The sequence below is a fragment of the Lethenteron reissneri genome, chromosome 3, assembly GCF_015708825.2.
Source record: "Lethenteron reissneri isolate LAM-NWPU_2019-01 chromosome 3, ASM1570882v1, whole genome shotgun sequence".
Taxonomy (NCBI): Eukaryota; Metazoa; Chordata; class Hyperoartia; order Petromyzontiformes; family Petromyzontidae; genus Lethenteron; species Lethenteron reissneri.
This window is the reverse complement of record NC_083781.1, coordinates 4,618,624-4,635,739: the sequence shown is the minus strand read 5'-3', so window position 1 is coordinate 4,635,739 and position 17,116 is coordinate 4,618,624. Positions and strand designations below refer to the sequence as shown.

Below are 17,116 nucleotides of genomic sequence, written 5' to 3'. Positions count from 1 at the left end.
GCCAAAAGGGTGCATCCATATTTCATGTAGAGTTGTCAGTATCGCAGCATTTTACGACTCAAGTTTGAATAATGTATACATCACTTTGTTGAAAATTCCGTGTTTTGTTACACTGACTCCATGAACGCGTAATTTCTTGTTGCGGAATTCTATGTTTAGTGATACCTAGTACGTGGATGTCATGTACCAAGTTGCGACGTGGTGGCTGAGCGTAGAGAAGGCAGTGGTCGGCATTCTATGGCCGTGTTCGGCAACCGTCAGCAATTTCAAGTCTAACAGTGGCGTAGTGATTCAGAAAAGCTCATGATTATCCACCTTCGATCTTTAAAATGCCCGGTGCATCTTGCTATTATGCTTGATATTTTATTCTTTGTCTCTATGTCATATGGAGGAGTAACACGCCCACTTCAAAAGGCTGAGGAAACAGTTTGAGAATCCAATGGCACCACCCCGAGTTTGTTATCCTGCGATTAGCACGGTTGGCTACGTACGGTGCGAAAAAAAGTTAAATGTACATACACACCAGGCCACACTGCCGGTCTTCACGGGGTGAACCTCGTGCGGAAATTGCCGGGAGCCACTCGCCCTGAGTAGACCCAACAGGAGTCGTCACACAAACCTGGTAAGGTACCAACCTCCTGTCAGCCATGAGGACCATATCTGGAGCACTGAGACCAACACAGCTTGAGTCGGCTTTCCCGTACTAGCCCACATTGAACCACCAGACGAAGCACTCACTGACAAAGGAACTCAAAACAGCCCCATGCACACAAGTCTGAAATCCCCCTACCGGAAGACACCTCGAACCCGACACACCGATGACAGCCCTACCTCTCGATGGCGCAACTCCTGGTTGACTGCAGACGTCACTAATCGCAACCTGGTAACTGATCCCAGCAGTGAAGCTTTCAGGGTTCAACCAACCACGTAAAACATTGGATAGCCGTCGACTGCTTCAGGTAAGAGCCAGAGAAGAAGATGTCGACACTTGTGCCACAAGTGGAACACGAGGAGCAGCCCAAATGGTGACTGTGGCCACCATCCAAGTCAGACGATCGCCCACGTACCGAACTCCTGCCCTTGAGAGGTCCATTACCGGTGGTATCGCAACCATTCACTCTGCCTCACCTGAAGCTGTGGAATGGATTGCTAACCTCAACATCAAACTAGAACCGCTTCCTCAGCCATACGAAGAAGATTGCACGCGAAAATTGGTAACCTCATTGAGAGCTATGGTGTCAAATAGCTTTCCTAAGCAGATGACACCCTACTCTTCACCTCCGTCGATTCCACCGATGCCTCGAGATCTGAGAGGCTCTCAGAGTTTACTGCCGCCTTGCAGCAGTGGTTCTGGGCCCTGATCTCTCCGTGAATGGTTCCAAATCTAAAGCCATCCTGATCGACACCAGGCAGCATCTCACCAAGCCCACGCTCGTTTCCAGCATATGAATCGCTGGCTCCACTAATCAAATTCTATAACCACGTGCAGTTCTCGGGCGTGAAGTGTTTGACAGTTACACCAACCACATCGTCAGACCTCGCAACTCCAACCTCAAGGCTCTCCCATCATTTACGCCCCTCATCACCACCGACGTCACACCCTCGCCTGCAGCACGGTCGGATTCTCGCCTCGATTATTGCAACTCTGTACTTGTTCAACAATCATCCCCCCCACCCGCGCGTTGTCCTCGGTGTCCGTCACCTCAGCTAGATTCCTTCAGCTCACTTCCGCTCCTTCCACTTGCTTCCCGTCACCAAGTGTCAGCTTCAAAATCAGCTGCCTTTGCCACCGTGCCTCGATTTTCAGTCGTCCACCGTATCTCTCTTCGCTCCTGTCGCACCACGCTAAGGCTCACAGGGGTATTATCTGCAGCGGCGCCGCAACTGACAACCTCCTCCTCTACACCAAGGGCAAGGACCGTCACTGTCAGGAATTGTTTCTCCCTGGCAGCACCCGCCATCTGGAACCCAGCCATCATCGTCCCCACTGCGCATTCGCAGCAGCAGCTTTCAATTTGCACTGAGAGCGGCATTGCAGCGGTTACCGCACTGCGCTATGAACCCGGTGACTCGAGGCCGATTCCTGCTCAAGGCCTACACGAGTGACGATTATCCGAATCGGTCCTCTGCCTCCCATAGGTCGACTCAGCCTCAAATGAGTACCCGGTGTGGTGTGTAAACATCGCCACTTGGGAGACAAAGGTGGTTGGGCATGGTGCTGGCCACCCACCCACTCCTGTACCGTTCCGGCCTTCATAGGTGCTCGCTAACAGCACTTGCCCCAATGATATGTTAAGGCTACACAGGGGATCTTTGTCTCTATGATGTTAGTGGGGAGTCAGAGGCAGTCGGGCGTGGTACTGGCCACTCACCCCCTGGTGTACCGTGCCGGCCTTCATAGGTGCTCGCTAACAGCACTTGTGTTATATCATGTTTATATTATGTTAGCCGTGGCTAGGACTCAAACTCAGGTGGCTATCTGAATGTAAAGCTTGATGCACTCACCATTGTACTACTAACCAAAATCAAACTTGGCTTTAACTTATATAACCATTGAATGTGCAAGGAAATGCTCCATCGTCCCCCTTTATATAAAGCACAAGTAATAAATAAATTTTAGCGGAGCCTTGGCTGTAATCTCAGAACATCTGCCCATGCAAACGCTGCTGAGAATTTGCACCAGTTTTTTTTTTCAAAAGTGTCACATTATCAGCTCTCGCCATCTGCAAGTCTACAATTTGAGGAACGTGAAAAAATATACATCTGGGTCAACGTGTCCGCGAATGGCCCCAACCCAACTTGGCATATCCCAATGAGACGCTTCTAGGCAGAAAAATTTAAATTGCTCATGTTTCATAGCACGGGTTAGTGGCCTACCTGAGAGCAATGCCGTGCCAGGAAGGGGGATGGATGGAATGGGGGGAATTGCCCCAACTGTAGTGCTAGAGGTGACCCAACCTCTTAAAACACAGCGCCTAAACATCTCTGGTTGTTAGTGTGGGTTGAGGTTTATGGGAAGCCGTTCTCGCCGCTCACACGTCAAGAAGTCCGCTGTACAGACAATAATCTCACATCCACAAGGTGAACACGACTGTACGCAAGACAAATTATATATTTTAACTCTTACATTTGTCACTTATCACGTTTCCCATGTAAAATTAATTTCGTGTGGGAGAAAAGCTAAATTTTTGCGATAAAAAAACATCTGCTTGGAAAAATGTAGGTGGCGATATTTTCACACGTGCACTTTTGTTTCCCTCTGTGGTCTAATTTTCGTGCGGGGTGTTTGGTTTGAGGCGTTTGTGCATTAAATCTGTCAAGGTGGCATTAACTAATAATTGCACCTTTAAGTTCTCACATCAGGACAGCTGTTTACATGTTGAACGTAGAGCAGGCAAGTGACTTATCTGTTTCACAATTAAAGCAGAGATGAGCGTTGGGGAGCGGTAGCATCGTGGCTAACAAAGGCACCACCACTCCTTTTAGCGAGCAGAGGTCTCCTCAATTGGTCAAACTGCAGCAAGTCAAAAGCTGGCAAATATAAAATGTCAAATCAATCCGTGTTATAATATTCAAACCAAATATACTTGTATATCTTTAGCGTACCTGTATGCATTTGCATAGAGAATACGTATGCGCGTACAAACTGCATACATGTATTTACACGTTTGTATCATTCACCTGTACTTTCCATGGCTTTTTACTTCCTTCTCTTCAGGCAAGACGATCTCTAATTGGATATTGTACGGTGCCTCAAAAGGAACACATGTCTCTCTTTCAGTCTCGAAATGCTGATGGCTATAATTATGCTGGGATGTGTGTCTGAATTAGCAGATGCATACAGCTGCTATTTTTTATATATGCATTAGGGCGACACTCAACATTTTTCAACATTATTTCCCTGGCTTTAATAATTAGCTGGCATGCAGTGTTTGTCAACGCATTAAGGCTGCAAAACACTGGGATGAACTCAAGCTGTTCTTGCAGCCGGTCGCGTGTTCCACTTAAGTGCAAGCTTCTGCATTTACCAGCAGAACGCGCGGTCGATCAGCAAAGCAGCCTTCTACACGACCTCACTGCAGTGGTATTTGCGTAGTTTTGCAACAAAACAAAAACATAGCCGAGAGCAAGAGAAAACATATCTAAAGATGAGATTTCAGACCTTGGACTAGAAAATAATTATGATACGTTTTAACTAAATATATAAATGAATAAATATTTAACATCCGATAGCATAAAATGTTCACAGAGCATACAAATTAACCATGAAAACATATTTAGCACTGACCTCCTCATTTGATTGCGAGCTGCCAATCACAACAACTGTAACCTACGAAGCACCGCATTCCAAACGGGCAAGCTCTCTCGCACGCACGCGGCGTGGTGCGACGGGATGTTGCACCTCGGCTCGTTAGGGTTTTTTTTTTTAAGCGACTCGCTGCCCGGTCCGCCGCCCGAGCTCCGGGGGTGACCTCACTGGGACGAGCCGGCCGCAGGGGAGGCCTGCAGCAGAGCTCGCAGCGCCTCCGCGCCCACGACCGGTGCGGAGCACGAGCTCCCGTGGCACACGTACGCCGTGGCCTCTCCGCTGAGCTTCTCCAGCTCCGCCAGGAATGGCAGCCGCCGGTACGAGAAGCTCTCCGGGCGTCCGTCCGCCATGATCAGCACCTTGCGCGCAAGGAGGGAGAGGAAGCCGGCGTTCAAAATAAGAATGTTTACACTGGGAGGAATCCGATTAACTATAAAGTTACTTTTCACAGATGTCCAGTACGGGGGCGGGTCAGAACGTTACAACAGCGAAAAATGCAAAACACGATAGGAGTGCAAAGTATAGGAAAGGTAAACAATATTCTTTGGGTCTTTCGGTAAAGTCACGTAGATAGGTTAAAAAAAAATAACCAAAAACTACAACGTTTCGATCGCAACACAAGCGGTCGTCATCAGGAAATGGGGGTTAGCTTCTAAAGGCAAACTGTTTATAAAGGTTTGAAATGGGCGTAGCCTAAATGTCAGCAGCATGGGCGGGGCAGCTAATGTTAATGTCAGTGGTGGGCGGCGACCGCAGCGGTGATGGGTTTTCCACCAATTGAAGGGCTGCCAGGTAAAAATTCACATGTTAATGTAAGATCGGTGAGCAGCCTCCACGGCGAGCGCGCTGAGATGGCTGTGTGAGTGTGAGAGATTAGCATGTTAATGGAAGATTGCAGAGCCGAAAATAACAACTAACAATGGAAGATGGGAACATCACAGCCAGTTATGACTTTAACTGGTTGATAACGTCCTTCCAATGATTGCTCAGTTTGTTCCCATCTTCTCGGTTGTAATTGTGTCTGTATATATGGATGGCTTCATGAACGAATCTTTGTTGATAGCCAGTGGGTTTGCAAAGTACCTTCGTCTTAGAGAAATCTATTTCGTGTGAGCCCACCGCATTATAGACAATGATCAGCCACGGACGAGGTATTGGTCCTACCGTGTTTCAGATCTGCCTTATGGTCACGAACACGGTCCGAGACATGTTGCTTAGTTTCCCCAATGTAACTACTGCCGCAGACACAGCTTAGTTTGTAGACGCCGGGGTATTGCATGTCAGGCAATCACATCCTGGACAGATGGGATCAGATCACGAATTTTATGCATTGTGTTAAATCGAACCTGGATCTTGTGTTTGCTCATGATTTTGGAAATATTTTTGGTGACCACTGCTATGTATGGCAAGGTGATGGTTTTGATTGGGTCCTCAGATGGTTCTTTCCCAACGGTTGGGGTGATAGCTTTACGGATTGTGTAGTCTGAATATCCATTCATCCTGAGAGCTTGGTGTACGTGTTCCAGTTCACTGGCTAGGTGATGATGGTCGGAAATACATCGAGCTCTATGGTGTAGAGTTTTGATGAGGGAATTCTTCTGGGATGGATGGTGGTGGAAGTCAGACTTTAGATAGGCATCTGTATGGGTGGCTTGAACCTATCTACGTGACTTTATTTTTAAAAATATACCCAAAGACCCAAAGAATATGAATTCATGCAGTCACGAAAGCTTTAAGTCAAAGTTAAACAAATCACGAAAAAATATACAAATACAAATATTTTTACTTATTTTGCAGAAGTGACCTGGCCACAAATGATAGCTCAGCAAAGTGGCTTATCACGTGGAAATGTATAGCAACAAAACAAACTAAAATAATCTTAACGGACGTTTTTATAAATGTGGAGGGAAAAACCAGAGGATCCGGAGGGAAAAAAGTCTACGCGAGCCTTCGCATGCGGCATCGTCAACACCATGGAATGCCCTCCAAACCAGTGGTTGGACAAGGCGAGCTCACTCACCATGTTAGGTCTTCTCTAAAGACTCACACCTGTTACGCATGTGAAGTACCGGTGAGGACGCTTGACGCCGAGGTTGAGGCACACGTATATTTATTCACAATACGACAGTGGGCATATACACACTCGAGGGGGTATCGGCCCCCTCACCCGTATAACTCGGGATACACCCCTAGCTAACTCTGTCCTAGCCCCGAATCCTCCACTAATGGGCTAGGGGAGGCTAACTGGCCCGACACTGGTAAGTCGGGCCCGGTACCCAGAGTTCCAGACCAGCTCTTACAAGAGCACCGGCTCTGGCTTTCGGGACCACGCCGCTGGCTCAGTCCTGTCCGGCCCTGAAAAGGACATCGAACCAGGGGAGTCCAGGGCTCTATCTAAGACGTCTTCAGTCTTCTTCCCTTAGCTTAAACATAACTGCCGAGCCCTTTGAAACATCCCCTTTTATACCCAACCCCTCCCTGAGGGGTGGGGCCCCGGGGGATCATAACGTTCGAACCAGCCCCCCCCCAGGGTGTCTGGCTCGGACGTCGTAGAGGGCACCTCCTCGTGCACTTACGTAGCCCCGCCCACTGTGTTTGTTTTCCATAGGCTGCCATGCATAACGGGCCCTCTCTTTAACACCCCTACACATGCAGGCCTACACTCCCCACGTATGACCCAGTGGACTCTGCAGTTTTTATATTTACCAACTTCGTGCATGGGTGCACTGAGATCCCTCCATGAATTGCCCCTCATGTCATCTGTTATTATCCGCACTGTCATCTCACGTCAACACAATTATAAAGGGCGCAGGCCTGCCGTTGTTTTGCTCTTGTCGCTGTCGGCGGTATTTTGGCCTACTCTTCCACTTTGGCCAGGTGAGCCCAATTCTTAAATATTAGTGCTGGGCTGTTCGTGCAGTGATTGCCTTTCGTATCCCAACAATTAAACCGCGGGCGATTTCGGCGGGAATCGCGATTCTTCCATGGCTGATTCCTATGCTAAATACTCCGTTCACTCGATGGGATTCTCGCGGCAATTCTAAGAGAACTGCCACGCGGTGACACTGATTTAGCAAATGCTGCATATAATAAATTGCCAATGGCCCAGAGAAAACACTGGTGAGTCCACAATTCCCATGATCTCACAAATCCAATTAGGGACTGTTTTCATGCCAAGAATTCCATGGTAATTTTTTTAACCAGGGGATTGTGTGAATCATCCATTTGTAACGGCTATAGTTACAAATTCTACAACAAAGAAGGTACATATTTGCAGATAATTATTGGTGTTTGAAGATTTTATTAAAAACACATTTTTCTTAAATGTTACTCAAAGCTATGGAGGCAACATCCCAACAGTGCCAACAGCAGCCACATGACATTTTGTTCCACAACGCCTTCGGTCAGCAGGGCATCGCCTTCATAGGGTCAGGGTGCAGTCCCGGAAAGTTGACACCTCAAAACTACTTTGCAAAGTAATTTTTTACTCGCGACGGAACATGACGGAGCTCCTTCAAGCTCTGCACAGAATAGTTTGCTGAAAGCGACTTACATGTGTGTACTAAAACGTGTATTACAAAATAATTAATTCTGTGTTTTTTTTTGGAGTGCAGTAATTAGTGACAGCTGGATTGAGGCCAGCAGCTCGCTACAGTTTAGGATGAATCATCGGTGACTGCCTGGATAAGACCCCCAATGATTCTGTGTGTGCTGGCTCGGTGTTCTTTCTTCTTTTGTAACTCAACACGGGCCCGTAGAAAGCACCGGTCACAGTACAAGAGGGGGGTGGACGGTGGTGGGGGGAGGAACAGAAACTTCGCCAGCAAAAAACCCGAGATCGGCACGCCAGGGACTTAACGATGGGGGGGTGGGGGACATTTAGGCTCTCTCTGCCCCACGCATGTGGGGACGGCAAGCGATAACGACGTGAATGAGGGGGAAGATAATTGTAATGGGGGTAGAGAAGGAGGCAGTGAAATGGTGGGCGAGGGGAATGGATCGGTGTTTTAAAACCCGGTGATTTTCCCCGAGTCTTTGTTTTTTTGATAAAATCGTTATAACACGTAGGCTTGCGCGTATTATGGAAAATCTTTTTTCTATTTTCTATAGGAGCCCGGTTACAAAGTGTGAGCGACGGGGAGAGGTGGGGGTACGGGTATTCCGCGGGCGAAAAAGCCCGAGGGCCGGTGCCCACGGGGGGTACGGGAGAGGGTCGGTGGTTGGGCTCGCTGCCCTACTCCCGCAGGGGCCAGCGTTCAGGAACGTCGAAGAAGAACACCCTCAAGTCAAGGTGTTCTTCTGCTGAAATGTCCATGGGCTATGGGGTGGCATTGTGCTGTAAAAAAAAAAAATCCACATTCCTGCGGAATGACCAAATCTCTACAAATGACAATCATTGCTGAATTTCCAGAAGGTGAATCGAAGATAGGCTGAGTAAATCCACAATCGGGATTTGAACTTGCTACCTTAAAATCAGTTACGCACAACTTTCAACTTTGCCTTCTGGGTTTATACCAGTGGCTTAATGATGACTATGATATTGAAGTTTTAAGAAGAACGTTTTCATTTAATATTCGAAGCTCTGGTTATTCCTTGCAGGAGTCCATTCAAATTGAACTCCGTAAGTGGAACAGTTAACAGGCAGTGCAAATGTGGTTTTCCTTCGGTGTTGAGGTGGTATCTTACCTTATGCGGGAGGAAGGTGGAGTTGACACAGTCCAGCAGAGCCTGGGTGTCCTGCGCTCCTCGGTCGCCGCGGATCACGACCTGCATCAACACGTCATGCCCGTCGATCCGTCACGCCCATGCGTACACACAGCCTCAAGAGTGACATCCCCGCGATATTGTCGATATTGCTGTTGGTCCTGAGCCGTGGGTATACATTCCCCTTTCCAATGGTGGGGACCGTTCTCTCCGTAGGGAAACTGCTGTTGACTTCCCAACTAAGTGGTGCGGCTTCAGCAGGCGGTGCTCATTTCACTGACCCCGGATACAAGACAGCAACAATACCACACAGATACACAAAGTCATCTGCTATCGGCGTTGTGTGTTAAGGTGGTAAATGTGCAAAATACAGGGGCCTGCGAGAAAGAAAATCAGGAGACACAATACGCTATCATGGTGGTATGTTTGCGACAAGTCATCATTTGGATGACCATCATTCTGAGACTCAATTGCCAATCTCCAGTCACTGAGCGAGGCGACGCTTTTGCCGTCAGAACAGCTCGTTTCCTAACCACGCGGGCACCGCACCACCTGCGTGAGCGCGCGGTGATGCGCCAGTAGGACGGCCGTCATCTCGGGCAGGGCGATGGGCGCCCGCTCCAGACGAGGGCCGAACGCGGTGAGGAGCCGAGCGGCGCGATCGCTCAGATCCGGGCGTCCCGCCAGCGCCGCCAGCCGTAGGAGGTTCCCTGCCGACACCGAGTTGCCGCTCGGCTCCGCGCCGTCCTGGTCTGGAGAGGGTCAGCGGTTGCGGGAGCGCGCGGAGTCGGAAGTGTTTGTTTAATCGCGGCGGAATACGATGAGCTGTGAAGCACGTTTATTTCTCTCGTAGATGTCTAGTAAGGATGGGGTGGGGGGGGGGGATGGCTAAGAAGGTTACAACAAACAATGCAAAAACCCGATAGGAGTTCGAAGTATAGAAAAGTTAAGCAAGTCAGAAAATATAGGCAAGTGAAAATCGATAAAGTATATGCGTACAAATTGCAAAAGTACATCAATTCCCGCCGATTGTTCAACACTAACTGCAAGCTTGGGCAAGGCAGGCAAAACACACGTGCGAGTTTGGCGCTCACCCTCCTTCATGCGCAGCAGCGGGCCCGGGTGCGTGGAGGGCGTCGTGAAGTAGCCGTGACCCTCGTCGTCCCAGAACAGGAGGTCCTGGCGGCCCTGCAGCCGCTCGGCGAGCTCCAGCCAGCGCTGCTCCAGGCCGGCCTCGTGCACGTCGAGCAGGGCGCGAATCACGCACGCGTAGTCCGCCAGCAGGCCAGGCACGGGCGCCGCGCTGGGAGAGGCATGGGGCGGACGGCGTCGCGACTCTCAGCGACGGGTTACATCGCCGCCCCTGCCTGCCTGCCTGCCGTACAGATCTCCAGCAGTTATCGCCCAGAGTACGAACGACTTAGTAGGACCGATTCACCCCCGGGTTACTCTCCATAAGCAAGTCGCTCTCTAAGACCAAATCACTCTGAATGCCCTTTGTTTCATCATATTTCGGAAGCTAAACAGGATGGAGCATGCTTAATATTTTAATAGTTGTATGGGACACTGCATGAGAATGGCTGTTGTTTTAGGCTCGGACTGAATGGTGGCCAGAAAATGAAACTCTAGCAAATTATTCTTTAATTTAACTGTGCTCTGCTTTGAGTGCTGCTCCGCATTACGTCATGGGATTTTCTCCGGGTACTTTGGTTTCGTCTCACATGACGAACAATAATTAAGATGGAATCGTCAAACATTTCCTTGCCGGGCTGTCCTGAAATGAGTCTTGAGACTTTTTGAGGCCTTCCCGGGCAAATAAAAGGCATTATGAACGTAATTTAACTATTTAACACTTAGGCTTTTGCTACCAATATCATCCATGATACAGGTTTTTTGGGGTTAGATTGCGTAATAATTTACACGATTTACATAGGATTTTTTGGGTTAGATTTATATAAATTTTTTGGGTTAGATCGCTTAAATATTTATGTAATTTATATAGGTTTTTTTGGGTTACATTTATATAGGTTTTTTGGGTTAGATTTTTGTAGGTTTTTTGGTTACATTTACATAGGTTTTTTGGGATTAGATCGCGTAAATATTTACGTAAATATTTACGCGATCTAACCCAAAAAAGACCTGTATTATGAGTAATTTAACTATCTTCCAATTTTTTTGCCAATATGAATGTCCCTCGCCACAGCATGAACTTTCGTAGCGAACTTATCTCTGAATCTATAGTCCTACACTGTTTAAAGTAGTGGTGTTAGCTTTGTAAAATTAATTGAAATGTATTACCAGTCTTTGTATATGGCTACAAATCAAATACAATCTGAATCCCTGTACAATATACGGAGAGAGATGGCTTCAAGTCCTGAGTCGTCAGAGTGAGCGATTCAATCTCTTGTTGTTACTTAGCACAGCAAAAGTAGATTCAACACATTATTGGATTAATATTGCATCGTTTTATATGCCGTGACTAATGATGATGTTCATACCATATACATAAACCTCCGATAAAAAATACAACTCGATCCAATTCCAATGCATCACAGCATCAAGATTGAGGATACGGTATATCTCGAGAATTTTTCCGCTGGGTTGGGGAGTAACACAGCCTTTTGGGGCTCGCTTTTATTTGAGAGCTTCATGAATTCCATTTGCTCTTGTACTTGTGCGCACTGGAGATTGTAAATTGGGTCAAACGCCCTGGGGTTAAGGGCTGGTGTTGCACGCGATGTCGGGAGTTAGTTTTGTTACATAAGAGCGTCGACGCGGCAGGTAGAGCGCAGAGACATTTGAAATGCCCCATTTATGCACGGCGGGTGAACGAATGATTTACGGCCGCTTCATTGATTTGATGACCTTTACACAACCGGTGTGATTTCCCATCTCTTTAGCCACGGATACCCGGTTACATTCACCCGGCACGTTTCGCCAGCTGCCTTTGCTCGTTGGCTTTCGCCCACACACCACAGCGGGAGTTTGTCAGGAGCTGACTTCAACCGACTTTGAGGAGCTAAATTCAACCCCTGGAAGGTGCCACATTGGCCTGAGAACGGAAACGTTCAACACGCGGCCCAACCTGGACAACCGACCCTTGGGATTAATACGGGGTCGGGTATTAATATGAAATTGTAACTGCATGTATGTAAAGTGAACTTCTTTTGCACCATACGTAGCCGATCGTGGTAATCGGAGGTGTGAGAAATTAAGTGACATGTTACAAATGTAATCATTCTAATGTCAGTTGTTCGTCAAGGAAAGCCTCAATGAGTCTCAAGTAATCAATGGCTGCACCATTATCTCCCGCTCACCTCACATGCCATGGGAAGTCTCCCATCCAAGTTCTAACTGGCCAGAATTTGGAAGGAATTATACAACACGGGCACGTAGTCGTGAGAATGGTGACATCACAAGGTTGTCCACTTTACAGCTGACAGTGTACTTTGGTAATTGCACACTAGGCAGCAACTGTCATAAAACCAACGACTCTGTCAGCTGATCCAGAAGTGCACAGATGGTTGGGCTACTCGGCCAGCTGGTCGAGAACCGAATTAATATCGGTCTTGTGCTCGGACTTAAATCACCAAACAGTGTGGCCAGCAGAGGCACAGATGTGACCACCCACTGAATGATGTGGGGAGCTTTATTGTGGGATCGCAGAACAGGCAATGATTGCTTGCATGTGAATGGCCGCTATGGAAAGATAAAGTCAGAGACTTAAGAAAGACCTTAATGGTAATTTAACCATTGATGCAGAGGTGTAGAGAGTCAAGTTCATCAATAACACTGTGGCCTTAAAAATAAATTGTATATCGACGACATTTCAGGTAATGGACCCTCTTTATTGTACATAGAGAGGCCATTATCTGAAACGTCGTCTATTATATACGTATATTTTAATTTGTTAATTGTGCTTGCGCACCACTGCCATTAGCACAGCATCATCAAAACATTTCAAAAAGCCCGTGGTGTGATCTGTGGATGTCTGCTTTTGAGGTTGACACGAAGTCAAGGTGCGTGCCGAGCAAGGATTGTCTGCGCTCACATCTGCTCAATGTTGTTGTCGGGGCCCTGGTAGGCGCTGTGGGTCAGGTTGCCCGTGACGGGGTCAAACAGGTGCACCGTCACGAACTCAGCCGCCCGCTCGGCACGCCGGACCAGCCCCGCGTCTCCCAATGCTCCGCCAGCGCGCGCAAACCCAGATATCATGAGCCCTGGGGCGCAGTGACAACAACAACAACAACCGCCATTCGTCACCAAGCGGCGGTGACATCACCACAGCGCTTGTGCCAGGCTACGTGCACTTTAAGGCCACGTGAAATGTCAAACGACCGCTGGCAGGTCACGTTACAGGCCCAGCTGCCATGGGTTGATTGACTGAGATGATTGGCCGATGCACCACCTGTGCCCCCTATGTCATCAGTGACACACATACACACACGATCCTCCCTCCAGCTATCTTACAATGGTCAGTCACCTCGAACCACCGTGAGCATGACTATCACTTCAGTTGGATATATAATTACTCTATTCATTAATATTAATTAACGTATCCATCGGTCGGAGTGGTCGTGTAGGACTAGCAGTGTGATACAAACCCTGTATCTGGAGTTCAATTCCCCACCATTTACTAACTGCTAAAAGGCTCTACCAGAATTCAGGAGTAAAGGTGCAGTGCTGCAATTGCCTGCTCACGCCACTGCTGATAGAAGGGGCCTCCACTAGAGAGCTCTAGAGGGCCTCTGGAGAGGATTAGAGGAAGGAAATTAGGTTCCATGGAAGGCACGGTATTTTAAACTCCATAAAACAGCATCTGGGAAGCGTGGCATGGTAAACTGCTTTTTTAGAAACATGCTTTTAGACTTATTAGAGTATTTGGCTTCTATCAATGTCCACACGTCGTTGAGCTATCATTTGTGGCCAGGTTGCTTGGAGAAGAAGTGCTACACAGCTCAGTGGACCTTATGTCTAAACGTCAGTTCAAGTTTAAATTACTCTTAGCTGGAAACTCTGCGGTGAACCTTTTTTTATTTATCGCCAATCGCAGCCTCTGTCGGCACCGCAACCCCTACCGTTCCACGCGGCGATCATCTTGGTGTCGCGGTGCGGGCGAGGCCGGGCTGCTCGCGCCTCCAGGAGCTTCTGCCGGCAGAGCGCCAGCGCCTCCGCCAGCGCCGCCTCCGTCACGCCAAAGCGGGCGGCCGTGAGCGCCGCGGAGTAGCGCACGCTCAGCACGTTCTGTCCGCTCAGCTCGCCGTGCGGGTCCTGCAACGTGCCAGCCGACACGCGCAGTCTGTGGGCGAATCATCCCTACCCACCCCCCCCCCCACGTCTCGAACAAACGCGTTTCTTTTACCGCTGCTTTATGTGTGTTTAGTTTGTTGTCCTTCCCCCGCACACCTCCGATTAGCACGGTTGGCTACGTACGGTGCAAAAGAAGTTCAACATACACACAACGTGTAATATTTCTGAGCGGGCTCAAATGTAAAACACGCTCATCAGATCACCGGTTCAAAGTTTTGTTACATCTGCTTACGTGTTAAACCAAACAACTGAACTTGCAGCCCTTCATATATCCACTGCTGGATGAAGGCCTCCTCATGCCGTGTCCATTTACAGGAGTTGTTTGACCATACTTCACCATGCTGATCAGTGCGGGTTGGTGATGAAAGCAGGAGGAGGGTTCCAGGAATAGTTCGGATATCACTCACTATTGATGTTCGTCGCGGCCGGTGATCGAGCTCAGACTGTCAGCACGTGAACCACTGCGCCACCGCTCTCTCTCCTCGCAAAACACCACATCGGGTCTTTCCCCCGACGACAATGACGTCTACGACAGCGGCGGACTTGCCTGCGCGCGGAGGACGTTGCCAGCGTCCTGCGTGCCGTAGTGGTGCATGAAGACGTCGGCCAGCATGGTGCCGTCGGCGTAGCCCGGCACAGGGTCGCACAGGATGGCGCGCAGCTCGGCCGCCGTCCACACGTAGAAGGCGCCCTCCCTCTTCTCCCCGCTCACTCCGGGAGCCAGCGAGTCCGCATCCTCCGCGCTGTAGAAGCCCCCTGACTGCGCAAACGTGGGGCGCAATTGCACGCGAGTCTCTCGCTCGCTCGCTCCGAGCACACGTCCGCCGCTGATGCAAATGAAGGGCTACATCGCGAACAGGGGGATCGCTCGCTCGGGGCGGCTCTGCGTGAAGTTTCAATGACACGCACTGCGTGGAAACAAAAAGTGAAGGTCTCGGCCTTATGCTGGAAAGCACCAGTTCAGAAAAATCGCACTGCGGTCAATTTGTCTTGGGTCACCATCAATAAATTGAGAAAATGTGTGATCAACCGACAGGCAGGAGTGAAACGAGGATAAAACTGTAGACCGGCTTTGTCCACATTAGGACTCATCGTTACAGTACAGTAATCAACGCACACTGCTGCCATCTGCCTCCGGGAGACTATGACTGGTGATGGCTTTTCCCATCATTTACAGATTTGAGTAATGGCACACGACATAGTCATACAAAATATGGGGAAGATTAGAAATCACATTAGCCAGAGAGACAAAGTGTGCAGGCTGCAAACAAATAACAGTGTGCTAGACAGCGACCTATCAATATGGAAGTCCCAGAAGACGTTGCATGTCAAGGTGATAACAAGCCTTGCGCATAAGATGGACACAACCCATGATTGCCACTCTCCAGCCACACTTGGCAAACTTAAGTTTTAGTCGTTGTTCTATTGCAATTTTATTTTAAAAAGCTAAACTTTTCTTGTCAATGGTGCTCTCATCCACGAGTCTTGCTATCAATGGAATTCAGTTACCCACACATCCCCGAGGGGATTGCAGATAAGAGAAGAGTCCATACTGTGCCACTCTGGGTGACGTTTAAACCATTCTTTAAATTGTTTATACAGTATTTCCACAAGCTGCCCTACCTGTAATAAAATATGTGGTTGAACAATATCCGTTCTCCTGCGCAGCATTGCGATTCAATTCGGCATGGGCTTTGAGTGGTGCTTAACTCCACGGGATTCGATGGTTGAATACATTGAGAATAGGTTTTCCCTTTTTTCTGGCAACAAACACGTGTGAAGATGTTAAAACGCCAAACTGAGACCTTTTACATGGAATCATGTCTGCATTAACCACAAAACTTGTGGTCAGAGTGCAAACAAAAAACATACTCTGATAATATATGCATTGTCTTTGAAACTGATTGGTCCACACCAGAAACAAAAGGCGTCCTCTGGTCTAACACCGGTTTGAGACGAGGCTCAAAAGAAAGCTGTCTCTGGTGTGGACCAATCAGTTTCAAAGACAATGCATTTATTATCAGAGTATATTGTTTGTTTGCAAAAGGTTTCAGTTTGGTATTTTAACATGTTAACACCTGTTTTGTTGGCAGAAAAAAAGGGAAAACCTATTCTCATATTTTGGTACTGGCAAAGGAGGTCCCATGATGGTCAAATACATTCTTTAGCAGCAGTGAAGACAGCACTAGATCAGTGGTTCTCAATCGGGGGTAGGTGGCAATGTCCCAGGAGTTACACGAGGTGGTTTATAAATGTGTAAAATTATATCATACATGAGTTATTGGTGAACAATCATGTTTGAAACTGCCTATATAAATAAAACTACGGTAACATTTTTATCCATAAAGTAACCTAGCACGATATAAAAGTCTTCTTGGTTCTTTCGGTAAAGTCACGTAGAAGGGAAATAATAAAATAATAAAAATAAAACATAATAAAATAATTCTCACATTTCGGCCACAACGCAGGAAGCCGTTGTGGCCGAAACGTCGTGAGAATTATTTTATGTTTTATTTTTATTATTTTATTATTTCCCTTCTACGTGACTTTACCGAAAGAACCAAGAAGATGAATCCCTGCAGTCACGAAAGCTTTAAATAGAGATATAGAAGTCTTTGAAAATCATTGCTTCTAAACAATGCGGGTTTCAAAGAGTAGCCAGCGAACACGAACAAATGACGTCACGCGTGCAGAGCGTCCGTTGAATTTTCTTTTACTCGCTCACAGTTGGTCGCTAGTTAGGATACCTCACAAAATGGACAATTTGGTTAAAATATTGATGTTCATTATTCA

General features: G+C 47.9%; 1 protein-coding gene across 4 annotated transcripts in view; it reads right to left on the bottom strand.

The window, feature by feature from the left end:
* Positions 1 to 3,092: 3,092 nt before the first annotated feature.
* SPATA20 (spermatogenesis associated 20) overlaps positions 3,093 to 17,116 on the bottom strand; it is a 72,639-nt gene continuing 58,615 nt past the window's right edge. For 3 of the 4 annotated variants that reach the window (XM_061555894.1, XM_061555877.1, XM_061555903.1), the window contains exons 10-16: positions 14,871 to 15,083; positions 14,092 to 14,284; positions 13,065 to 13,233; positions 10,108 to 10,316; positions 9,563 to 9,765; positions 8,996 to 9,076; positions 3,093 to 4,668 (exon numbers count right to left, since the gene is read on the bottom strand). In XM_061555894.1, coding sequence (XP_061411878.1) covers positions 4,474 to 4,668; positions 8,996 to 9,076; positions 9,563 to 9,765; positions 10,108 to 10,316; positions 13,065 to 13,233; positions 14,092 to 14,284; positions 14,871 to 15,083 — 1,263 coding nt within the window. In that variant the 3' untranslated portion in view covers positions 3,093 to 4,473. The remainder of the gene's footprint in view (positions 4,669 to 8,995; positions 9,077 to 9,562; positions 9,766 to 10,107; positions 10,317 to 13,064; positions 13,234 to 14,091; positions 14,285 to 14,870; positions 15,084 to 17,116) is intronic. The other variant, XM_061555885.1, reaches the window with a different exon arrangement.